Genomic DNA, 25111 nt, shown 5'->3' with positions numbered 1-25111 from the left:
CACTAACCAGTGAAATAGCGTGAAGGATGGTGTACTAAAAGATGAGCCATGGATGAATGCCAGGCTGTTTATAAAGACAGGGCCACGTAAAGGTCACACAAAGGTCCGGATATGAGTAACGAACGAAAAATCCTGAGAGAACAACGTCAAGTCGTTTTAATTTCTATCAACTCCCAAAAGAAAACGTGCGCTTGATTAAAAACACAGGGACTAGACTATAAATGTCATCTGAGCTGTGAGGGATGAGAAGTTAAACAATAATGCACCAAAAAAAATGGGCTTATTGGAAATAACTTTCCACCAAACACAGAAACTGCGTGACTGTGTTACTTAAGGGCAATATTCATTAAAATATATCTGTGCTTCTTCAACACACACTTGAGTATGAGGAAGTCTATTTTACAAGCTTCATTCAATAGACAATTCAACAAAAGTTGTCACTGGGGCGGTACCTTTTCATAAAGTTCACTTTTGTACCTAAAAAAGTGCATATTAGTACCTCAAAGGTACACATTTGTATCTTATGGTGCTTTTCAATTGCATAGTCCCGCACGGATTGGGTCAGCTTACTTTTGGGGGCTTTTCCACTGGGTTCAGTTCGTAGTACCAGATACTTTTTTTGGTAGCACTTCGGTTGGGGTTCTAATGGCGCTTTTCCATAGCATAGTACCCCAAGGTTTAGTTTAGTTTGGGTCGGGTCAGCTTACTTTTGGGAGCTTTTCCATTGGGTACAGTACATAGTACCCGATACTTTTTTCGTACCACCTCGGTTGGGGTTCCAAGCGACCCGAGCTGATACCAAACGTGATGCGAAAACACGGTAGGTCACTGATTGGTCTGAGAGAATCGTCACTATAGCGTCATTGCTATAATGTAGATTAGCTTTCCTGTGCTAGGCTAGCTTGCGCTGTCCCGAGCAAAAATGTTGTCATCTGTGCTCTGCTATAAGTTCCCAAAATCACGAAAAACATCCACAGGTTGAGAATCAGGAACACCATACCAGTTTTTTTCCAAACTTGCAGTTTGTGACGGAACATTCGCGACGAGCACGTCAGCATTATATATGCTTAAACGCAACTTCAATGAGGCTCAGCGGAGCGCCGTCGACTGACGCCACGGTGTTTGAACAGAAACTGTCATGTGAGACAAAGGTAGTAATAAACGTCATGTGCAAACATTTATATCTGTGGTGGTCAATTTTAATTTTGTGGCGGACTGAGAAATAAATGATGTATGGGAATGTATAGCATTCCAACAATGCTCTCACTTGTAAGATGTCACAGCAGTAGGCAGCGCAAATATAATGACACGCCTATACTGCCCTCCAAAGGCTAAGTGCAGTATCTACGCAAACACTGAAACTGAGAAAAATGGCTTTAAAGTTTTTTACATCAGCCAGTCAAACATGTTACTGCAATTTTGGCACACACATTTCTCTGAAATGGGACAAAATTTAACCAGGAGACTTTGTCACAAGACACAACAGATCTCACAAAGCCCATTTTAACCCTTAACTCAATTTTGACCAAATGCGTAGTTACTGCGCTTTCGCTTTGTAGGGCAGTATAATCCATCCCACTCTGAAGTGTTACTAAACTCGTTGGAAAAGCTAACGAAGCCAAAGTAAGGTGAGCTGACCCGACATAAACCGTGGGGGTACTATGCAATGGAAAATCACCATATTCCCAGTGACAACTTTTGTACCTTTTTTCTATAAGTGTAGGAACCAGTACATATAAAGGCTTTATAATTTGGTTTGTGTCTTTGGCTGCAGTCAACCACCTTTAGCCATTTTTCTATAGGCCAGAGCACCTATCTGACAGGAACCATAGAGGCTGTTTACACTTGGCATTAACATGCGTTTTCATCGATCAGATCACAAGTGGACGACATTAATGCCAGGTGTAAACGGTGTTCAAAACTTTTGAGCTCGTCCACTTTCGACCACTTTCAACCACACTCAGAGGTAGTCGAAACCACTTACAATGTTTTACGTCTTTACTGACTTCTGGCACAAGGTGTACAGCGCTATTTTAGCCTTTCATTGATAAAACGAAAGCGGCTGATCTCCGCAGTTTCATTTTGCAAGCGTGTGAAAGTTGCGCGATCCTATTCTATCAATTGCGCTGAAAATTCAGAGAAATTTCTAACATATACATGTACAAAACACTGTGCAGCATGTTTACTTACAACACAAGTAGCGGACTCCGATATAATATTAGTTCGCGTCCATATAAACTCATCATTGCTCCCGCTCGTGTTTAAATGACAGCGGAGATACTCGCCCACCGTCTCGACAGACCACCCCCTCACAGTATTCAGGACAGAAGCGGTCGAAAGTGGACAAAAGAGACGGATTTAAATACCAGGTGTAAACGTGATGTGTCTCTCTAGTCCACTTGTGATCCGATCAATGAAAACACATCTTAATACCAAGTGTAAACAGCCCCATATGTGCAAAAATATTATAATATGGGTAACAAGTGTGTTCTTGACATTGCAGTGCTACCATGTATAGTCCATGATGTACTTGCCTCAAACAGAGTTAGAGCAAAGGGATGGCCTAGATGATCCATGGAGGCCAGCAAAACCCTACGGTTGTCTCCATTCAGGTCCACACTGGAGATAAGATGAAGTTTGGAGTCTACCCAGTAGAGTCTTCTACTAGACAGATCTATAAGAAAACAGAAATGTATAGCATGTTATGCTTTACTTACAATGAATGCTTTCAATAATGCAACATAAGTTCTCAAAGGAAACAGAATTGTGGGTAATATGCAGAGTATTTAAAGGGACTGTTCAAATTTTCAGATCGCATTTTAAAACCAAGGCAATCTTTGCAGTACAATTGAAAGCTCAATCAATGACAAAAAATAACATAATAACACAAACCTCATAGCTTTGCAAGGTTACCGGTCCTTTTTCCATTCAAGAAATCATTTATTTCTGCACAGATCCACTCAAGTGTCAATAACTTTTTTTCAGTCTATCTACTATAAACACTTTTTCAAATGGCATTCATTTTAAGCGAGTCAGAAATAATGAAAATATTGACAGCATTGCTTGAGCAATTCCATTTAGTTTTTCTTAAACTGACAGGTGATTGATGAGGAACAATGAAAGTGAATGATTCAAAGCCCTGTTGCCCACAGGAGAATGCTTTTCATTATGAACCAAGGTTTTTTTTATATTTCTTGCTTCTATTGTTTTTCTCATTCTCATGTTGTGTTTCAATAGATGTGTTTGAAACGATCAGTTCGAGGAACTTTGGAAAAACAGCCGTCTCCTGTCTTGCTTTTCAGTGTGATATCTTTTGTTACACCATTTATCTGTTTTTCTTTTTTATCTATTGTTGCCTTTTCGACTATTCTCCCGTGTCTGTTTTTCCACGCTGACTACATTTGAAGATTTGAATACATTTGTTGTGAGTAAAGAAGATGAATTTCTAAACAGAACTGTGTTTTTTGAAAAGCGGTTTACCGAGAGCGATCCCATTGGGCCATTCGATCCTCTCTGAGACCAGAACCTGCCGATCCACCCCGTTCATTCCGGCTTTCTCGATCTTAGCTTGCGTTCCCCAATCTGACCAGTACATGAACCTGAGGGGTTAAAACGAGATTTTATTAAACATAATCATCATGTCTAGGCTTAATTTAAGTTTTTATTTAGTTTGCACATTGTGAAATGGTGTTTCACATATGTGGAAACCTGCAGATTCCTGATTTTCCTGATTCACAAGAAGATGAGATCTCTGAGGACCTTGAAACGTTGCATGTCAAAAATTTAGGAGTAATAAGGTAAATATATGCTAATTAAAAACAGTCAATAGCTATGTCACTAAGAGTGAAGTGGACATTTTACCCATAGGCAACAATTAGCTAGCATGCGGACCAGCTTGAAACTCATTTGCATGTATTTCATGCTCTTCTACTTCTGTAATATGGTAAAAAGAGTCCTGAGGGTATAGACTCATCACATCCAATGGCAGTCAAAGAAGAACTGATATGTATAAAAGGGAGGCTTTGAAAAATTTTGGCCTGGTGTTTATATTTAGATCACATTTACATTTTGGGAAGGATTTAAACTTTAAATACTTTCATACATATATTTCTACTGTTAAACAGTCACCAAATCAACCATATCTGAATTTGATGAATATAAGATGTCTGGCCAGGATATTGTCATTTAAAAAGTGGAGTTGTAGCCCTCAACTGATGTTTATGTTGTCATTTTGTGTATTGGCCACCAGTTGTGTGATTGCAATACTAGTTTTGGCCACAATCCTTCATACTGTTCCTTTAAGATGCTTTTTCTTGATGAGCAAAATGCCCCAAGAAAATAAGTCTAGTTTTTAGACCAAAAATTTAAAATTTAAGTGATTTTGTGCATAAAACAAGCAAAAAAAATCTGCCAATGGGGTAAGCAAAAAAATCTTGAACATTTTTTTAAACATGACATTCAAGAAAAATTGGCAGTTTGTTTGCTTGTTTTATGCACAAAATCACTTAAATTTGATATCTTTGGTCTAAAAACTAGACTAGACTAAAAACGAAGAATTTTTAGATATTTTTACTGAAAACAAGACTTGAAAATAATTTTTTTGCAGTGTAAATGTTACATTATAACTATTCCCTACTTACCCTTGTCTTGGGTCAAGAGCGATGGCACGTGGTTCACCGAGCTCCGTGTCAATCAACACTTTCCTCTTCTTGCCATCACCAGTAGCTACAGAAATAGTCTTGTGTCCAGAGTCGGTCCAGTAGATGTTTTTATGGACCCAATCAACTGCTAATCCCTCTGGGGAATGAAGCGCTGCATCTACCAGTGTGATCTGTTGAGACGAATCGCTTGCTTTGTTGATGAATGCGCTATAGAACAAAAACATACGCATGCACACCATCAACACAAGTTCAGAGATTTTAAGCAGATGGTACATCACATCTATTTATAAACAATGGCAGGATATTAGATGAATCCACCAGATTTAACGCAAATACGCACACCTGAATAACTGAGACGTCCCGCTGTTATTTATAAATATAGTATGGGCAGCAAAGTAAAGCAACATCTGCATGTTTATCAAATGTCACCCGTAAGACGACATGGCTGTTTCAAATCTAATGTGCTAAAAAACATTATTAGCAGGTATGATTGTTATATGATTCATGCTGAAATGTATTGTGAATGTGCACATAACAGACTTAACATTTAAGTCATCTGTCATTGGCAGTGAGAGTTTATTACCAAGTAGTAATGTTCATAAATTATGTAAGGAATAATTGACGACGGGCCATTGAATTATAAGAAAATAATGCACACCAAGGTGGTAATGCGGCACGACGCGAAGCGGAGTGCCGTTACACCGCAGGTGTGCATTATTTTCAAATAATTCAAAGGACCGGAGTCAATTATTCCGCTTATACCACGGTTACCACAAACATTGCTCTGGTGCCTATTTTTAAGACATTTGAAAAGTAAGGTGTGCGGTTTACAGAAAAATAATCAACACCCATAGAACATTTCTCAACCAATCAGAATGCAGCATTCAACAGACCCGTGGTATAAGAAGAAATAATACGAAGACAAACTTTTCTTTGAGAAAACTTTACACAAAATAATATTTAAGGAAAGCAGATGATGATTGATTTAATGTTGGCTTCACCGATGCTGTGAATCTGAAGTCACAGGGTTTAAGGCAAACATTTCTTGTGCTTAGTTGCTTGACTAAGAGCTCTATTAATAGGAACAGGTTCCCTGACCCTGTACTAATGCGACTGATTCATCCATGTGACAAAAAAAAAGAAAAAGTGATGCTGGGACAGAAAATGCTGTTTTGCTGCTTGAAAATAAAAACATGCAAGATGATGAATACAACGTGATGCTAATCACTGAATCAAAGCTTTCTGTTCATTACAATAATAGTGATTAAAGAAACCTCAACATTATCAATAAAACAAATGAGACATTTGATGAAATACATTAACATTATGGAGAGTATTGTTTTGCGAGGATAATCTGGGTTTGGATGTAATGAGAAATGTTTGAGTTCACAGTCTTTAATAATCTTTACTTTTGATTGCAGATGTTAGTATATTTAGTCTCAGTTTGTGGCATAGTTAAAACATTTTTGTGAAACTCGCTTGGAGACATTTCTTGTTATACTTATGATAAATAATTTATTTCCTGTTTAATGTTATTTTTGTCAAGGAGAAACAATTATATTGGATATTAAGAGTTCTCATTTGTGATATTCCCTATACATTCAGATCCACATTACTGTACATTCTCTATACATCACACCAATGCAATATCACTGTGAATGAGGCTACCCATAAAGTTACAAATTAAGATAAGAATCACAAATTAAGTCTCCTGCCAGATTTTTCCCCCAGAAAAGATAGAAACCAGAAATCAAAAAATTATGTGGCTGTAAAATGATCAAGCATTTGGCTTTTATTTCTAAAAAAGACCAGAGATATTCATTCCAAGTCCAACATTTGACTCCATAAGTTAGCCTATTTATTGCATTTTTTACCCATTTAGTGTTTATAAGTGCCAGTGCCAACAATTAAGCAATTTAATTTATTAATACAATATTTATTAAAAATGACAGGTTTCATGTTGTAATCTAGCCCTGACATCAAAGTAAATATCTGTTTTATGTAGATTTCTACACCTGCAGCATTTGCTATGGTAACCTAGCAACCTGTCTGTGCGTGTGTGCACGCGTGCTGTGCGTGAGGAAGAGTGACGCCCCGGTCAGACCAGTTGCTTCATTGCAGTTTGGTACGGCAGAAATACATACATTCATGTTCAATAGAACGCTGCATTTGGTTTGCATCACTTGCATTGCGGTGCATTTTAGGTGAAGCATCAGTTTGAAAAATGCTGAAATTAGTGTTGCGTGGCTACATAAAAGTTTAAGCATACAGTATTGTTCAAAATAATAGCAGTACAATGTGACTAACCAGAATAATCAAGGTTTTTAGTATATTTTTTATTGCTACGTGGCAAACAAGTTACCAGTAGGTTCAGTAGATTCTCAGAAAACAAACAAGACCCAACATTCATGATATGCACGCTCTTAAGGCTGTGCAATTGGGCAATTAGTTGAAAGGGGTGTGTTCAAAAATATAGCAGTGTCTACCTTTGACTGTACGAACTCAAAACTATTTTGTACAAACATTTTTTTTTCTGGGATTTAGCAATCCTGTGAATCACTAAACTAATATTTAGTTGTATGACCACAGTTTTTTAAAACTGCTTGACATCTGTGTGGCATGGAGTCAACCAACTTGTGGCACCTCTCAGCTGTTATTCCACTCCATGATTCTTTAACAACATTCCACAATTCATTCACATTTCTTGGTTTTGCTTCAGAAACAGCATTTTTGATATCACCCCACAAGTTCTCAATTGGATTAAGGTCTGGAGATTGGGCTGGCCACTCCATAACATTAATTTTGTTGGTTTGGAACCAAGACTTTGCCCGTTTACTAGTGTGTTTTGGGTCATTGTCTTGTTGAAACAACCATTTCAAGGGCATGTCCTCTTCAGCATAGGGCAACATGACCTCTTCAGGTATTTTAACATATGCAAACTGATCCATGATCCCTGGTATGCGATAAATAGGCCCAACACTATAGTAGGAGAAACATGCCCATATCATGATGCTTGCACCTCCATGCTTCACTGTCTTCACTGTGTACTGTGGCTTGAATTCAGAGTTTGGGGGTCGTCTCACAAACTGCCTGTGGCCCTTGGACCCCAAAAGAACAATTTTACTCTCATCAGTCCACAAAATGTTCCTCCATTTCTCTTTAGGCCAGTTGATGTGTTCTTTGGCAAATTGTAACCTCTTCTGCACATGCCTTTTTTTTAACAGAGGGACTTTGCGGGGATTCTTGAAAATAGATTAGCTTCACACAGACGTCTTCTAACTGTCACAGTACTTACAGGTAACTCCAGACTGTCTTTGATCATCCTGGAGGTGATCATTGGCTGAGCCTTTGCCATTCTGGTTATTCTTCTATCCATTTTGATGGTTGTCTTCCGTTTTCTTCCACATCTCTCTGGTTTTGCTCTCCATTTTAAGACATTGGAGATCATTTTAGCTGAACAGCCTATCATTTTTTGCACCTCTTTATAGGTTTTCCCCTCTCCAATCAACTTTTTAATCAAAGTACGCTGTTCTTCTGAACAATGTCTTGAACGACCCATTTTCCACAGCTTTCAAATGCATGTTCAACAAGAGTTGGCTTCATCCTTAAATAGGGGCCACCTGATTCACACCTGTTTCTTCACAAAATTGATGACCTCAGTGATTGAATGCCACACTGCAATTTTTTGAACACACCCCTTTCAACTAATTCAACTAATTGCCCAACTGCACAGCCTTAAGAGCGTGCATATCATGAATGCTGGGTCTCATTTGTTTTCTGAGAATCTACTGAACCTACTGGTAACTTGTTTGCCACGTAGCAATAAAAAATATACTAAAAACCTTGATTATTCTGGTTAGTCACATTGTACTGCTATAATTTTGAACAATACTGTATGTGATGCATTGCCGCGATTGGTCTAAGAGACATTTACATTTAGGCATTTAACCGCTTTTATTCAAAGTGAATTACAAAGGTAAGAAAAACAATAGAGCGATTTGTCATAGGGGTTTTGATTGATTTTTAAACGTTGAGAGACGTAGCTGAGCAGGTTGCAATGGGAAGTTCATTCCATCAGCAGGGAGAAGTGAAGGAAAATGAGCGGGAATGTGATTAAGTGCCCCTTTGTTAGGGTAACACAAGACGCCAATCATTTGCTGAACGAAAGGTTCTGGATGGGGTGTAGGTGTGAAAGTATGCTGGTGCGGTCCCAGTGAAAGTTCTGTAGGTGAGTAGTAGTGTCTTAAGGCCTCGTTATAGTTGTGCGAAGGTCCTACAGCGTAGCCGCGACGGCGTAGGTTCCGCGTCGGTTTTCATTTATACTTTTGCGTTGTCGTCCGCGTCAACGTGCAAACACACGCGCAAACCGCTGGTAGGCAGTATCCACGCGTGTAACCACAGTAGCAGCGTGACCGTCAAAGAAGAAGAAGCTTGGCATGTTAACCCACAAACAAAAAAGAAACAGCAACTTCTTGTGTATGATTTGAGAAGACCAGCAATGATGGAAGTAAATAAACAGCGACTTTTGTTGCAGTTTGAGTTAAATCACTCCTCAACTTGGGTTATCTTTGTTTTCACCGTCGCAAACGGAAATACCTATGACGTAGTTTTTTTACCTGACGGGAGGGGTTCTGGTAGACCAATCACAACGCTTATGGTCCGCGTAGCACTGACACACTGTTAAAAATTTTGCGAGGTGCACGTCAGGCTACGCACAGGCTACGGATAACCTACGGCGTAGAGCTTACGCACGACTATAAATCGGGCTTTATACCTGACACACGCTTTAATCGGTAGCCAGTGGAGAGAGATGACAAGCGCGTCTTATGAACCCTTTTGGGCTCCTGGAAAATAAACAGAGCTGTTGCGTTCTGAACCTATTGGAGTGGTTAAGTAGACAGTACAGGAAGGCCAGGAGGAAGAGCATTGCAGTAGTCCAACCTAGATATTTCAAGGGTCTTGAGCAAAATTTTTGCAGCATGCTCCATAAGGTATGGTCGTATCTTCTGGATATTATTTAACGTAAAACAGCACGATTTGCATTGTTATAACTGAAGCACAGTTTGTCATCAAAGACTACACTGAGGTGTCTGGCAGTTTGGGAAGGAGTAATGTTGCCAAGTGGATAGGTTGTGCTGTACTGTAGCGTGGGTTTTGCCGGAAATACAAGCGGCTCCTAGGTTCAACTGGAGGCGTTTCTTCATGCAAGCCGAGATGTCTTCTAAGCAGGCTGTAAAATGTGCTGCTATGGTGGGATCATCTGGGACAACTGAGACCTTGATAAAATCTCCTGATCTATGAAAGACCAACGTCTGAGCAATACTACTTTCCTCAGATTACCAGCGTTGCTAGTTAGAACAAAAACACAACAAGAAGAATGTAACAAGTTAGAATGATCTATGATCTTTGATTGATCAAAGCCCAAACCACTGGCTAGTTTGTGTTCACACCATGATCAAACACTGATGTATTTTTTTGAACAAGACAAATGGATTCTCTTAAATGGCATGAGTTTGGATTGCCTCTCTAATATCTAATGATAGCAGAAATTTTGCATCACTTTAAACTGCTTTCACACATACAGTCTTTACTGGTAAATTGCAGTTAAGAGATCATGCGTGAACAGGACCATTTCTAAAAATACTGGTAAATTGGTCCTATCAATTTACCAGTAAGAGAAGTTGTAAGATTACCAGTAATTTACAGGTACGATGCTGTTTGAAAGATATCTTACTGGTAAAAATATGTAATTCTGAAAATGTGCTAATATCACTCAGCCCTTTATATCAATAGGCCTCAATGGAGGTTTCATCCGTCATTTCTTATAACACAAGCCACCGATCCCAAGTTCCCATCGCTATCTTCTGGGGACCACACACATACATTAAACAGCCTGCAGACACATGAAAGCATCTCCTCTAATCTTCCCAGTGCTTTGCTGAAGAGTTTATAATGCGATAATGAACTATCGTACAGCATCATGACATGAGCCATCCTGAGGCTGGGGGTGAATAATGGGAAACACTATTGTGGGAGGTAAATTATGGAAAGCATATGGTGTGAGATGATGATGGGTGAGATGATTTACAGATGCTCATAGAGGCTGATGTGACTCAGAGAGAGTCATTAAAGACCCGTGTATAAACACACCGTGAGAGCAAAGGACAAACATGAGTTTACAAGTTATTCAGCTGCTGTTTTAGTAAAGACAGGCCGTGTGAAAATCTGGTGTCCGACTGATAAGATGACTTTGTTAAACAGTTATTTTAGATTGTACATTTTTGAGTGTCCTTCGGTAAGGACATCGATGTTATCATCTTCCTGAAATAAGTTTTTTTCTGTCAAAGAGTAAGAGACATGATACAGTATGAATGCTGCAATACACCTTTATCCAAAAGTTTGGCAAGGACAAAAACCGTATATTGCGTGTTTGTCACTGTAAAGCACCAAAATGTTATTCATGAGCTTTTCACATTTAAATTAGAGATCTGGATGTCCTCAAATGTACAGTGATAATCATTAAAATAATAATTTGTGTCAGTGTACCAATATAATAATATCATAATGAATGAATATCTAAATACTACTAAACCAATTTTTCTTCATGTCTGAGCAAAGATTAAAAGTTTCCTAGACATGTTTTAGATTCAGTGTTAGACGACTTAAATCTAATTAAAGGTGATGACCACCATAATTACTAAACTAATGTATTGCATTTTAATGTTCAGAGAAAGTACACAGTACAGAAATAAAATTGAGTTAAGTTTAATTTTTTGGGTGAGCTTAGACGTGCACTGTAATAAAGATTTGTTGGTTCAACTTATAAGTTACCTGCTTGCCTTAAAATTTTGAGTTAATTCAACTTAAAAATATCACAGCAAATTTTGTTTACACAACTTTTTTGAGTTAACTAATATTTTTAAGTTGAATTCACTAAAGATTTTAGGGAAACCAGGTAACTTACTTTTTTAAGTTGTATCTATTGTACATTAATGTGGTTATTGGTACTTTGATGGCATTTGTTCAGCTGTACTAATACTGTGTGGTCTCTTTGTAATAAAAAACAGCAAAAAATTTTTTGTAAAATTCCCAGCCCAGAAAAATTGCATTAAGCAGAATTCAATAAAATGTATATATTGCATTTAAAAAAATATATTTTTATTACTTCCTGGTCATATGAATGTTTAAATATATTTATTGAAAAACAAGATTTAAATTATGATTACAGTATAACAATGATCTTTCTATAATCAGGGTTCCCACACCTTAGTTAACTTCAAATTCAAGGACCTTTCAAGGACTTTCCAGGTTCAATACCCTCAAATTCAAGTACTAAATGTGGGGACACATTTCAAGTGAGAGCAAGGTTACATCATGTTACCTTTTAAGATACACTGTTAAAGATGCCTTTTCGAGGGAACTTGCGCTGTGTCACTGCGGTGACACTTAGGGGACGCCTCCAGGGGTAAGTGCGTCTGAATGTGTATATCAAATTCAACCAATGGTGAGGCTTAACGACAAAGACAGGGGGACGCGGGAGCCAGGAAGTATATCGCTGTCTAAAAAATTGCCAAAGACGCCGTTACAGGGACGGAGGAAGTATGGCAAGGGAGACGCAGCGTCTCATTCCCTCAGGGAACAACCCGAGACGTTTTCATGTGTCAAACACAATTAAGCAAAAAAGCATTTTGGTATGAATCAACATTCACATACAGAAGATATAAGCATTTAAAGCGAACAGTTTAGCATGTGACTTAAAAAGTCTAAGTAAGTCTACATGTAAATATGCAAACTTGCTTATTATTCAAGTCGCTGTTTGAAAATCTCTGGTAAGTCTACAGCAGCTGTTCTCATGCATTTAAATATTAGCTTGCTGAGACGGCGTGGAGAAACCATGTAAAATGAAGTCTTTAACCCTGTACTGTCTTCACCAACGTCTATGTTTAACACTTGCTATAAATAAAAAATTTTAAGTAAGGATTGAACAGTAGGGGTGCGACGGTTCAAATTACTCACGTATGTGTCACGGTTTTAGGGTCACGGTTTCGGTGTTTGTATGTTTACAAAAAGGCTACTGTCAAATTCAAATTCAAAGAAAATAAAATTATTTATTGGGTTACAAACACCTAACACTATGGTCACAAAAGGCTTCTTTACAAAAATAAAAACCTAAACAGTTTTTAACCTCTGCCAAAATCAACATTTTAACTTAAGAGTACTTGCATTATATTATTATACGTGGCACTTCAAAATGAACATAAAATAGCACATGCGTGCCGAACCCTGGAAGGATAACAGCACGATTCGATTCTTTACCAAGAACCATTCCACCCCTATTAAACAGCTATTACACTGCGTACACTATGTCAAACTTACCTGAAGATCTTGCGATGGTAGAGGTCACACCAGTACATTGTGTTAGTGGTAACGTCAACATCTAGGGCCACAGCATTTTTTAGGGTCGGCACTACTTGGGTGTAGTCCTTCTTTACCAGGTCAATGCGGCGGATCTCGTGACGATTAGTAAACATGAGGTAAGGGCTCTTACCTGTGATTAAAAAATTAAAAAGGTTCCCATTAGTGATTGAGTGATTAGTTTAACTGTAGGATAGTCATAACAAATGATTCAGCATGCACAATAATAAAATAAATTTTTGGCAATTTTGGCATGATTGAGTTCAGCAGAAGTGTTTCCCAGTGTAAAAAAACAATGCAAATGAGATCTCTTCATTATGTCATTTTTATTCCAAGACATAAATTTTTTTTAAAGAAGAACATTTCAGCACAAAGATGCCAAAGAATGCATTGAAACAAAATATTAAACTGTTCTCTGATATCTACATAGAAGGTATGTGGCTTTATTAAGTGCAAAAATTATCCAGAGACGTTTTTACATGTCCATTTACAAGCCTATTTATCTATGCCTAGGCAAATACAGTTTTATATTCTATGGCACCTTTAAGTCTTTTGCTTGATATTTCAGCCTTGTACTACTGTATGTACATAATTACACTTAACAATTGCATCCGTTAAATTTTTTTCTATAGAATTTGAAAGAGAAAAGGTTTCATGACAAAGGACTTCCCAACACTGCATTCGCAATGTTACCAAATACTATAATTAAAATCCTCTTTGAAGTGTTTAGTGCTTAGAAATTAATGTGACACTTTAAGAAATTCATAAAGTGATAAGAATGTGCAGGTTGGTGTTAGCGATGTCTCTGAATTATTTCTGAAAGACAAGGTTTGAACTTTCATTCTTAATGGCTTATTATTTTTGTTTGATTTTCACACTAATATCTGACAACACTGAGTGCTATGAATGCTATGAAGAAGGCTATGTTATTTTTTTCAATTTAGGAGTTAATCTTTAACAACGTCATGCTAAAACATTCATAAGAACACTAAACAAAGTTCAGAACTTGTTCAGAAAATATTGCTTATTAAAATGATTACAGTAAAAAGCATTGTTACATATAAATAAATAGATAATCTAATCTACACTTAGTTAACAGTAAAGTAAACAAATTGTTATCTAATAAATAAAGGCTAATATAACACCGTCCATCCCCCAAAACAGACAGAGTGTGTACTTAAAGTTTAAAATGGCAAAAAGTTCACAAATTTTCAGGGGTGTTCACTGATATGCTCACACAAAAAACGCTGCAAAAGACGCATTCCAACAGGTTTTATCGTAGTTTTAGTCAACTCCAATGACTTGTATTAGATGTGCTGTGAGGTACGGTATTACTCCGCGCCGGGACTTTGTTTGTATTCTTACAATTGGCAAAGGTGGATTATCGCCACCAACTGGGCTGGAGTGTCTATTATTCAAGCTCTCAGCGGAAGAATGTACGGGGTGTGAGGCGTTTGGAAAAATAGGTCCACAAGTTTACAACGAATGCTAAAACACCTGTTGGAAAGCATCTTTTGCAGCGAATTTTGTGTGAGCATATCAGTGAACACCCCTGACCACTCGGTGAGTTTCACGTCTTTGTAAACGAAAGTTTAATGCATTTTAGGAAGGATTGTCCAAGCGCACCTGTACACCCATTGTAGAGGTGAAACAACAAACACCCGAAAATTCTCAGGGCAGCCGCATTTCAGAAATTTCAGTCACAAACAATCTGAAAACAGGGCTTTAAGTGTAAAATACCGAACTTGTCCTTTAACTCTTAACACCCCAACTACTTTGTAAACCCTGGCTACAGCCATGCCACCATTATCAGTGTCTAGACATGTGACTTTATAAGAGGCGGTTCACATTTCGGGTCTAAAACCGCGCGGAAAACGCAACAGTCAGTTGGTTACTGTCACATGACCTGCGGTGCGCTTGGGGCATTCTGAAAAGTTTAAATGTTTTTAACTCGATGTAGTGCGGACGCGTCTGGAAAAAGACGAGAGCATTGCACCGCATAGCTTCAATTATGAGCGCGCATACCGCGTGCTTACATTTGAAACGAACTGGAACGAGCAAAAGACGCGAAATGTGAATCGCCTCCCAACTGTTGGTTTACACCAGACGCGAGTTCAACGATTTGCGCGAGTAGATTACACACAAAGTCAATGCAAAGACGCGATCAGACGTTGCGAATGACGCGATATGGGTGGCACGTTTACGGCGAAGACATGCGCTAATCGCCTTAAACGCAGTCTTTACCCAAGTTGAAAATATTAAACTTGAGTGATAAAATTCGCATGACATGAAGTTAAATCCTGCAAGTAATGTAGAGCGAGTAATGTGATGCCCCGCGTTTGGTGTGTACGTAGCATAAGACTGCTCAAAATACACACTGTCAGATGAATGGTACATGGCTTAAAGGATTAGTCAATTTTCTTAAAAGAAAAATCCAGATAATTTACTCACCACCATATCATCCAAAATGTTGATGTCTTTCTTTGTTCAGTCGAGAAGAAATTATGTTTTTTGAGGAAAACATTGCAGGATTTTTCTAATTTTAATGGACTTTAATAGAGCCCAACATTTAATACTTAACTCAACACTTAACAGTTTTTTTCAACAGAGTTTCAAAGTTCTATAAACAATCCCAAACGAGGCATAAGGGTCTTATCTAGCGAAAGGATTGTCATTTTTTACAAGAAAAAAAAAGTACTTTTAAACCACAACTTTTCGCCTAGGTCCGGTCCAGCGCGACATAACGTAAATGCGTAGGGACGTAGGGAGGTCACGTGTTACATATATAAAACGCACATTTGCGGACCATATTAAACAATAAACTGCCACAAAGACATTAATTAGTATCAGTTGACGTACAACAACGTAGGAACGGTCCTCTTTCAACCACTTGTAAACACTGGGGTGGAGTTTCGCGTTCGTCCTCTGTGACCTCTTGACGTCATGACGTATTGCGTGGGGTCATCACGACCGGATCTACATGACGAGAACTTGTGCTTTAAAAGTGTATATTTGTTATTTTTCTTGTCATAAATGACAGTCGTTTCACTAGATAAGACCCTTATGCCTCGTTTGGGATTGTTTATAGTCCTTTGAAACTCCGTTGAAAAAAACTGTTAAGTGTTGAGTTAAGTATTAAATGTTGGGCTCTATTAAAGTCCATTAAAATTAGAAAAATCCTACAATGTTTTCCTAAAAAAAAACATAATTTCTTCTCAACTGAACAAAGAAAGACATCAACATTTTGGATGACATGGTGGTGAGTAAATTATCTGGATTTTTCTTTTAAGAAAATTGACTAATCCTTTAACTTATTAAGCTACAATGTGAATGCTGAGAGCAGAGCTAAAGAGAGCAAGCACTTCAAAGCTTACAGTAAAAGCAGCAATCTTCTCAGATGAATAAACGCATTAGGACATATAGTCTACTAACTCATTTATAATTAGAAAGACAAATATATAAAGAGCAAAAACATTTAATGATTATCCAACTATATCCGTTTGTGTGTGCATGAATGTACTGCTGGGCAGCTTAGTCAAAGTGATTTGTGCTCAGTCATGCCAGCACAGAACATCACAGGGCATAGAAGCAAGGGCACCCTGACTATTTCGGAGTCACTCAGTCTCTTCACCTCTGCTTGATATTGGTGTAATTTATTTCCAACCTGTCGCACACTCACATAAAAAAAAAAAAAAAGTGTTCCCTAAACGAACCCTCAATTGTCCTCTTCACATGCCCTCTATTATTCTTTTACTGAGCTTTCCAATCTCTAATGAGCTTCTGCCATCCAGTCATTACATGAGTCTCACAATGTACTTACCCATCTAGTATTCGTAAACTGACATCTAACTCTGGCGATTGTGCCGATCGGACCCCCCACATTTCTTTTAACTGCTATTCTATAAATCATGATCGTCCGACAAAACAAATGTTAACACGAGAAAGAGTGAAGTGTATGAATGTAATGAGCAGCAGCTGCTGTGTGATCAGATGTTGCCGTGAGCGTGCAATAAAAGCTCTGAGGTTTGGCAGTGATGATGAGAGGATGAGTGAAGCTGATAGATGGATCTTGTGTCGGCTATTCTCCTCCTGCCTTTTTCCGCCATCATTCATCTTTCACTCATTTACGCTCAATCAAGGCTGTTCTCACCGAGGCGCTTGTGAGTCGGGCAGGTGGATGGAAAGCCGTCCAGATTGTTTTGGATGGAGACCATTTCCTTCACCTTTAAAGAAAGCCCTTATGGACCACTGTATGTCAGCAAATATTTTCATTTTCAACACGAGATGGGATTCAATCATACAATCCATCTGTCTGTGGTTATCAATCTTAGAACGAGAGGGACAAAATGAGAGATAGAAAGCGAGAGAAAGAGAGAGAGAGCTTGAGCTCAACTGCATCTCATTTACATCAATAAGCATACTGACCGTCTGTGGTGTCAAGGCAATTTCTTTCAGAAAGACACGACTCTGCTTCTTTTTACATGACCATATGTGCACATGACATCTTCACTCTGAAGGCCATTTTATACACTCTATAAATGCTGGGTTGCTTCAACTCATGGTGGGTCAATATGGACAAATCCAACCACTCACAAATCCAATCAACAGTGACCTTGGTGACACGAAGGCGTGTCTAGCAATGTGAGAACGTTGAGAAAAATTCAACTTTATCTAAATGACAAAGACTTACAAATGAGATTAAAGCAGAGGAGCTCCAGTCATCTCCAATGCCTCCAAAACCACATATTGTGACAGTAGGTACTGAATTGGACCTTTAAAACAGTAGGATCCTGGATCGACATTTTAACCAAAGATACCCCAACCTACCCTTAAATCAAACCCTAACCATTTTTAAACCCTCAAAGTATTTCTTAAAAGCCCCTAACCTAATCCTAAACCTAAATCTAACATGCACACTAATCTTAATCCTGCAATCTGATTGGTTAATGAAAATGTTGATCCTGGACCAACAATGGTGTTGATCCAGGATCACATCTTACTTGGTGAAATCACGTTCACCCAATATAATAGTATGAATATGGATAGTATGAATGAATTCGGACATAGTACATCCGCGTACATCACGTGACATACGTCGTCATAACAATAAGTTAGTCGTTAAAGGTGCTCTAAGCGAATTCACGCATTTTAGACCATAAAACATTTTTTGTTACATACAGCAAACATCTCCTTACTATCTGCTTGCTGCCTGTCCACTGATCAAGCTGTAAAAAACACGATCTCTGTAGACAGCCCAGGCTCCACAAAATGCAATAACAACAAAGTGGCCAAACCTACAAACAGAAACCATAACAAAGTGTTCCAGCCAATAAACGACAAGAAGGATTTGGGGGTGGGAGTTAGGCGTGTTCATGAAAGCACGGAAGGGAGGGGGAGGAGTTAGCTACGCTCCGTTTGTTTGAAAACAGTTCAAACATCAACAAAAAGTAACGTAAGACAGATTCGTCCTAAGCACTACAATTCCAATACACCTGGAATTAGACAGAGGTACAGTAAATAAATTCAAATGCAATTTTCAATTTTGGTGAACTTTTCTTTGAAGGACTAGCATATCATTTAATACAGTATGGTCATGACCATAAGAACATGACAAGATTTTCCCCATAATGTTGAATACGAGTACAATGAATGTAATAATGATCACAACATTAGCTCTAAATGACTGCCCACATCCAAGCATTAAAGACATTTACAATCATTAAATGGTGGGGAAATTGACCACTTGAAAGCATAAGCATAGGTTTCAGACACAAAGACAAATGTATATAAAACTCTTATTGTCCATCAACGTGAAGTGCTGGGCACAGATGTATTGCGCCTTACAGTCAGTACAGCACTTGTTTAATATGTACTTCCTGTATATTGATATATAAATCATTTGCCAAACACGAAAAGTGAAATTGAAATCTAAAGGTAAATGCATAATCTCCACCAGATGGAACTCTAGAAATATTGTTTCCAAACAGGTTTCAATCAAAATCTTTACTTTCACAATTTCCTCTGCTATCCATCAGCTGACTGCAACAACGACCATAACAGAATAAATGTGACAATCCCTTTCCGAAAACAACACGTTCCCAACAGGCACTACATTTCCTCCACAAGCTGTTCCACATAACAGACAGGCATCACCCTATTGGCTGACATCCAGCATGTGGAGCGGAGACAGCGTGAGACAGTTTCATTAATTCCCATCCATGGAGTCACAGACAGGAAGTGAGGTGAGGAAGAGAACAGGTGGAAGACAATCAAATGACATGTGGGAGACCTTGACTGACAAGTAACAATGGAAAGAGAAAGAGACAGACATGAAAGATGTCTGCGGTTATTCCAGTACAAGTCATTTTCCATAAGTTCCATTGCCACATCACTCTCCAGAGTTTTCATTAAGGCCGAATTACACAGCTCAGGATTGCTTTCCGCTGTCTCCGCGACATACAGTACAGCAGGTTAGAGTGACCTCATACTCTAATGAGAGTATGTGACAGGCCTATCTCAGAGCTGGAAGCGTATGACACACAACTTTCTATAGTGCATTATAAAGTTCCCATGTTTGACCAATAAACTTGCTATATAAGGATATCACTTTAGAGATGTACATACAATGAGCAATTTCTAGCCACATAAAAATCATATGAGACCTAAAAGTCATTATAAAAATATGACAGGATTTAAAATACAGGTATGCTTAAAAATTATAATAAGAGGCCACTTGGCACTGTGAAAAAAGTACAAATGGGTCCTTCTACAAAAAAGGTGGAAATGCTTGTCCCATGCTTTTGCAGACCCTTTAATCATTTAATTTGACCCAATAATCCCATATTGATATTTAATAAATATAGACTGTCCTTAAAATGATGAAAGAGTTTATTTATTTAATTTTCTTTTTTCCTTTTTTAAAACTTTTTTTTAAATGTCTTGTCCTGAAAATTGCCCTTTCCCTTTGATCATACATGGAAGTTGAACTGTGTACTTAATATTTAAACCCATGTTTTTATAAAACAAATCTAATTTACATTTACCTTTAACCCTGTATGAATTTACTACAACACTGAAATGGTAAAAAATACACTATTAATATGAATAATATCAAATAGATATTTGTCCCCCAAATTTATGTCATTGGTGTTACCCTACCCAAAGCACCTTTATTTTGAAACAATGCATCAGCTCTTTGAAGTTTTTCTTGGGGCAAGAGGTCAGTGAAAGAAGTACAGTGGAGGAAGGCAAAAGGTTTGTGAGATGTCTTACCTTATTTGTCTAAAGTATCATGATATATCCAAGAATTTTGAGATAAGATTTTTTGGATGTCATTAGTGTTACTCTTTTTTATAGCTGGGAGTGTTAAGATCTTTACATAAAAATACATTATACTAAATAAATTTGATTGTTACATCTCTGATGAAATAGCACATGGCTAATGGCAGCCATTTTGTTAAAATATATTTTTTTTCTGTAAATTGTCATTGGCGTTACCCGTCATTGGTGTTACTTATCTAATGAGTACTTCCTCAGCACTATTCCTTTAACTGACCAACATAAAAGCATAAAAACAAAACAAGATGGAACATTTTTTATGTTTTAACACATTCATTATCTATTATTATATTCTAATTTTGTCATTGGTGTTACATTGTGTCATTGGTGTTATACCAAGTTTTGCTGTTATGAATGTATTTTCTTGTACTTTCTAGTAATATTTTGTTGTTGATATGGGATGTAAGACATTGTTGATATTTCAGTCTTTGCATCAAAGCCTTTTTGGTTGACTATTTTTGTTTTTGTTGGTTTTAAAGAAAAAAAAGTCAAATAATTTCATACAATGCTGGGTAAAGATGAAGAATTGAATTAAACAAATATTAATAATCAATTATTTTTCTTGCTTTTATCATTCCTCTACTCAACTAAATACACAAGCTGTAATGAGAAAAATATTTAGTATCAACATTAATGTTGTTTAAATCACAGGTAACACCAATGACTAATAAATGATTCATGGATTCTTTATAAAAATGTATTAAAAAGTCAAAAATAGATTAAGCTCCCCGTTTTGCGGATTCATAGATTTGACAAGTTAATTAATGCTATTAAAGAAGTTTTGAGTATGTTGAAAGAAGTTCATTTAAGCAGATTTCCATCACCCAAATTCCACCTTTTCTGTAGAATGACCCAAATGCTTACAAATTACTATCTAAAGTAAATAAACCGCACAAGTGACAAAAATTCAATCTATTTTGTCTTTCATATCATTTGTCTCCTCAAATCTATACAAACTGATTATGTTCATTATTATGTTCATCTTGTATGCACTACCAAGGGAGACTGCTAATCTAGTCAATATCTCATATGAAAAGACATTGTCTCTTTTGTGTCTGGATTTGGCAGCTGTTTAAAGAATACAAAAACTGAACGTGTGTGAAATTGTTCTGCTCACGTTGGTCTGGTTTACTAACAGGGTCAGCAAACGCTCTCTGTACTCTATATTCATATCACGAGTCATTATATCTCATATTGGAACCCAAAGGTCATATTTGCAGTTACTATTGTGTCTGAAAAATGGTTTTCATGCCCAGAAAACTTAAGTCTGGGCGCACCGCACACAAACGCACCTTATCTGTAATGTGTCTCTCCCTGATATGCCTATAAAAAGGAGCGCAGGAAAAAGAAAGAGTTATTTATTTTGCATTTTGAAAGGTATACCTATGGCAAAAGCGTCAAGCTATTAAAATTATTTAATAGCTTTTCCGTGCATACCAAAAGGGTTGAAAGTATGAAGAAAAATCTGGAAATGTGAACTTAAAAAGAGAATTAATATGACTAAAAATTCAATCTTAGTTGAAATTCTTATTTGTAACTTAGCACAGTCAACAAAACAGTCATTTTTGCATACCTCAGGTACCTCAGACAGCTTTCAAATCTATTTTGACTAAAAAGAGCAAACGTACATAGTGTATTTTTACTATTTAAAGCAACATTAAGCCTAGTCTCATTCACAGACAGCATGCCCATGGGCAGTTGGTCACATGTCTGATGCATAAGGTACCAGGCCGTTCCCTAGTATGAACTGGGAGAGAGTCCCATAATTTTGGGGCATAACAGCAAAAGGCTAAATCGCCCATAGAATGGAGCCAAGTTTTGGGGACGGCAAGTCTGACAGGAGTGCAAATTTCGAGGAATAAAAAATCTGTTAAATGGGTCAGTGACAAAAATGGTTTGGCAAGATGAGAAATTCAAAAATCTTTTTAAAAACTTGTTTTAAAAGCACGCATCAAGTTTATATCAATGCACATAGTGTATTTATGTTGATTTTTGTCAATAAAAAATTACATTTGCAACATTTTTATGAAAGTTAATACTGAATGGACCCGAAAATGTCAAATGGTGTAACCGCCAATTGCGCCAAAGAATGACAAATTTTAAATATTTTATCCACCTTGATGGCATTTAAGTGTAATCATAAAAAAATCATTTGAAAATATCATTTTTAGTTATTTTTAAATGTAAATTTTAATACGTTTTTGTAATATTTGTCCTGAGTGACATATGCTGAAAAATATGCTTTGTTTTCTAAATAATCTTTGACAAATAATGTAAAAATGTATGTAAAAAAATCACATTACACTAAAATACATTATTATATTTTATCCATTTATTTTATGAATATATTTCAACAAAAAAATTGTTACACCAATTGACACATACCAGTTACACCACATTGAAATTTTTGCATTTATATCCCAAATATTCTTTCAAAATGAAATAAAACCAGAAATTTTAGACTTGGTCCTCAAAAGAAGAGAACGTATGTAAGTAATCTGCAAATTTATTTTAAAATTTTAACCCTTTTAAATTTAATTGAACCATACGGACACAAAATAATTAATGTCACGTCATTGACCCAAATACTGAGGTGCAAAGTCTTTTAATGCTTTATAAGTTAACATAAGATAAAAAAATTAAAAGTCAATGCTGTACTTGAATTTAATGGGGGTTATATGAAATTGCGACTGTTTTGGTCGCATATGCGACCGAAATTTAATCTGTGCGACCTTAAAATATATTTGGGAGCATTTGTGCGACTGCCCATTTTGTTGTGGTGGGACTTAAGATTGTGATGCTGCGTGCTGCTGTCCCAGGTTCAGTGTTCTCTCCAACGTTACATAACCAATCAAATTTCACCATTAAGTTCTTGCTTTTAATGAACCCCGCAGATTGGCTAACATGAGCGTCAATCATTTCTTGTTGCCGTGCTACGTTGGTGCGTGAAGCGTCTGCGTCGGTGGCGTAATCAAAACATTTTAAGTGGCAGACCTTGCTTAAACATGGCGAAAGTGCCAAAAACACAAAAAGTGTCATGACAAATGTGTTTATTATTGATGGAGACACCGACCTGTCTGTCAAAGAGTGTTTGATAGTGTATGTATGTGCGCATGCGCTGGTGAATGGACATCCGACAAACATCCTTGTGGTCCATGTTGATGTGGAACACGACAATGCTAATGGTATATTTTTGTTGTATTTTTTCAAACATTGCCTATTTAGTAGTAATAGCATCCTGGTAATGCAGTTATCAAAACCAATATATATCAGCCTTTTATATCAAGGTCACTTTTGTAATGTCACAATTAATCAGTGTTTTACGTGTTTGCTAGATTTTCTATTGTAATCATAATTATGTTACCTGTAATTGTTAAATTATTATTGCAGCTATACTATTTAAACAGCATTTGGGTATTATTTTAGCAAAAAATGCAGCAAAAAATAAATAAAAATAATAATAATTAAAACAGAAGACCAAATTTTAAATGCTGGCCATAGGATGTGAAAAGCCCAGTGGTGGTGTTTTATTTTTAATAAAATAAATCTATTAACATATACACTGTAGTTGTGGTGCTTTTTAATTTTTGGATGGGTGCGCCTAAATTTTTGCTGGTGCTTTTAACTCTTTAAAGTTGGGAGCACCAGTGCAACCAAATAAAAAAGTTAATTTTGAGCCCTGTACTGTAATTATTAGTGGCTGATTTAAGTACCAGCTACTCAAAAAACATAGTGACTTCTATAAAGTACTACACAGACCGATACAGACTTGACAAAAACAACAGCATGCTTTTCTGCAGTGAGAAATCACTTCAGTAAGTCTTCAATGTGCCGTTTGGCCCCAGGGAAAGGTTTTTGTTGGCCAGCTTAACACACTGCACTTAATGACAGCGGTTCCTCCAGCTGTCGCGCAGCCTATCGGGAGCACTTGAAACGTACTGAAGTTTTACGCAGGCTGGTCAGGCAAATGAAGGGCAATAAAACCTGGCTAAAAGATGAGCTTCATTAGGTACACAAAAGCCCCACGATTCCAATTCAAAGCACTGCGTACCGCACCAACACCATCTTATTTATAAAGCAAACAAGTATGCTGCCAAAGCAACACCTTCCTTTCTCCTTTAATTGTCAAATTCTTCTTCAGTGAATGATGGGAAGAGTTTTGGGAAGATGGGAAGTTCCTTTCATTTTTTAGACATAAGCACTTGTGCAATCAGTGCAGTTTTGTTTTATTATATCAGTTTCATCATCATGACTGGTTAGAGTTTGTAGTTCTCTGTAAAGTGATGATGTGTATTGTTTTTGAGCAGTAGTCAGAGATGGATTTTGGCAGCACTGGAAGATCCATGTATGCTTAACAACTGGTAATTGTGTTGAAATTGTAGTCTTAAAATTTTTCTTAAAGGGACACTCCACTTTTTTGAAAATATACTCATTTTCCAGCTCCCCTAGAGTTAAACATTTGTTTTTTACTGTTTTGGAATCCATTCAGCCGATCTCCGGGTCTGGCTGTACCACTTTTAGCATAGCTTAGCACAATCCATTGAATCTGATTAGACCATTAGCATCGCGCTAAAAATAACCAAAGAGTTTACATATTTTTTCCTATTTAAAACTTGACTCTTCTGTAGTTACATCGTGTACTAAAACCGACAGAAAATTAAAAGTTGCGATATTCTAGGCCGATATGGCTAGGAACT

General features: G+C 37.2%; 1 protein-coding gene across 6 annotated transcripts in view; it reads right to left on the bottom strand.

The window, feature by feature from the left end:
- lrp8 (low density lipoprotein receptor-related protein 8, apolipoprotein e receptor) overlaps positions 1-25111 on the bottom strand; it is a 240181-nt gene that overhangs the window by 28604 nt on the left and 186466 nt on the right. For all 6 annotated transcript variants that reach the window (XM_055212408.2, XM_055212411.2, XM_055212410.2 and 3 more), the window contains 4 exons: positions 13038-13209; positions 4641-4868; positions 3481-3599; positions 2535-2674 (listed from right to left, as the gene is read on the bottom strand). In XM_055212408.2, coding sequence (XP_055068383.2) covers positions 2535-2674; positions 3481-3599; positions 4641-4868; positions 13038-13209 — 659 coding nt within the window. The remainder of the gene's footprint in view (positions 1-2534; positions 2675-3480; positions 3600-4640; positions 4869-13037; positions 13210-25111) is intronic.

This window comes from Misgurnus anguillicaudatus, chromosome 8 (assembly GCF_027580225.2).
Source record: "Misgurnus anguillicaudatus chromosome 8, ASM2758022v2, whole genome shotgun sequence".
Lineage (NCBI taxonomy): Eukaryota > Metazoa > Chordata > Actinopteri > Cypriniformes > Cobitidae > Misgurnus > Misgurnus anguillicaudatus.
The sequence above is the reverse complement of the archived record's forward strand: the minus strand, read 5'-3'. Positions and strand labels throughout refer to the sequence as shown.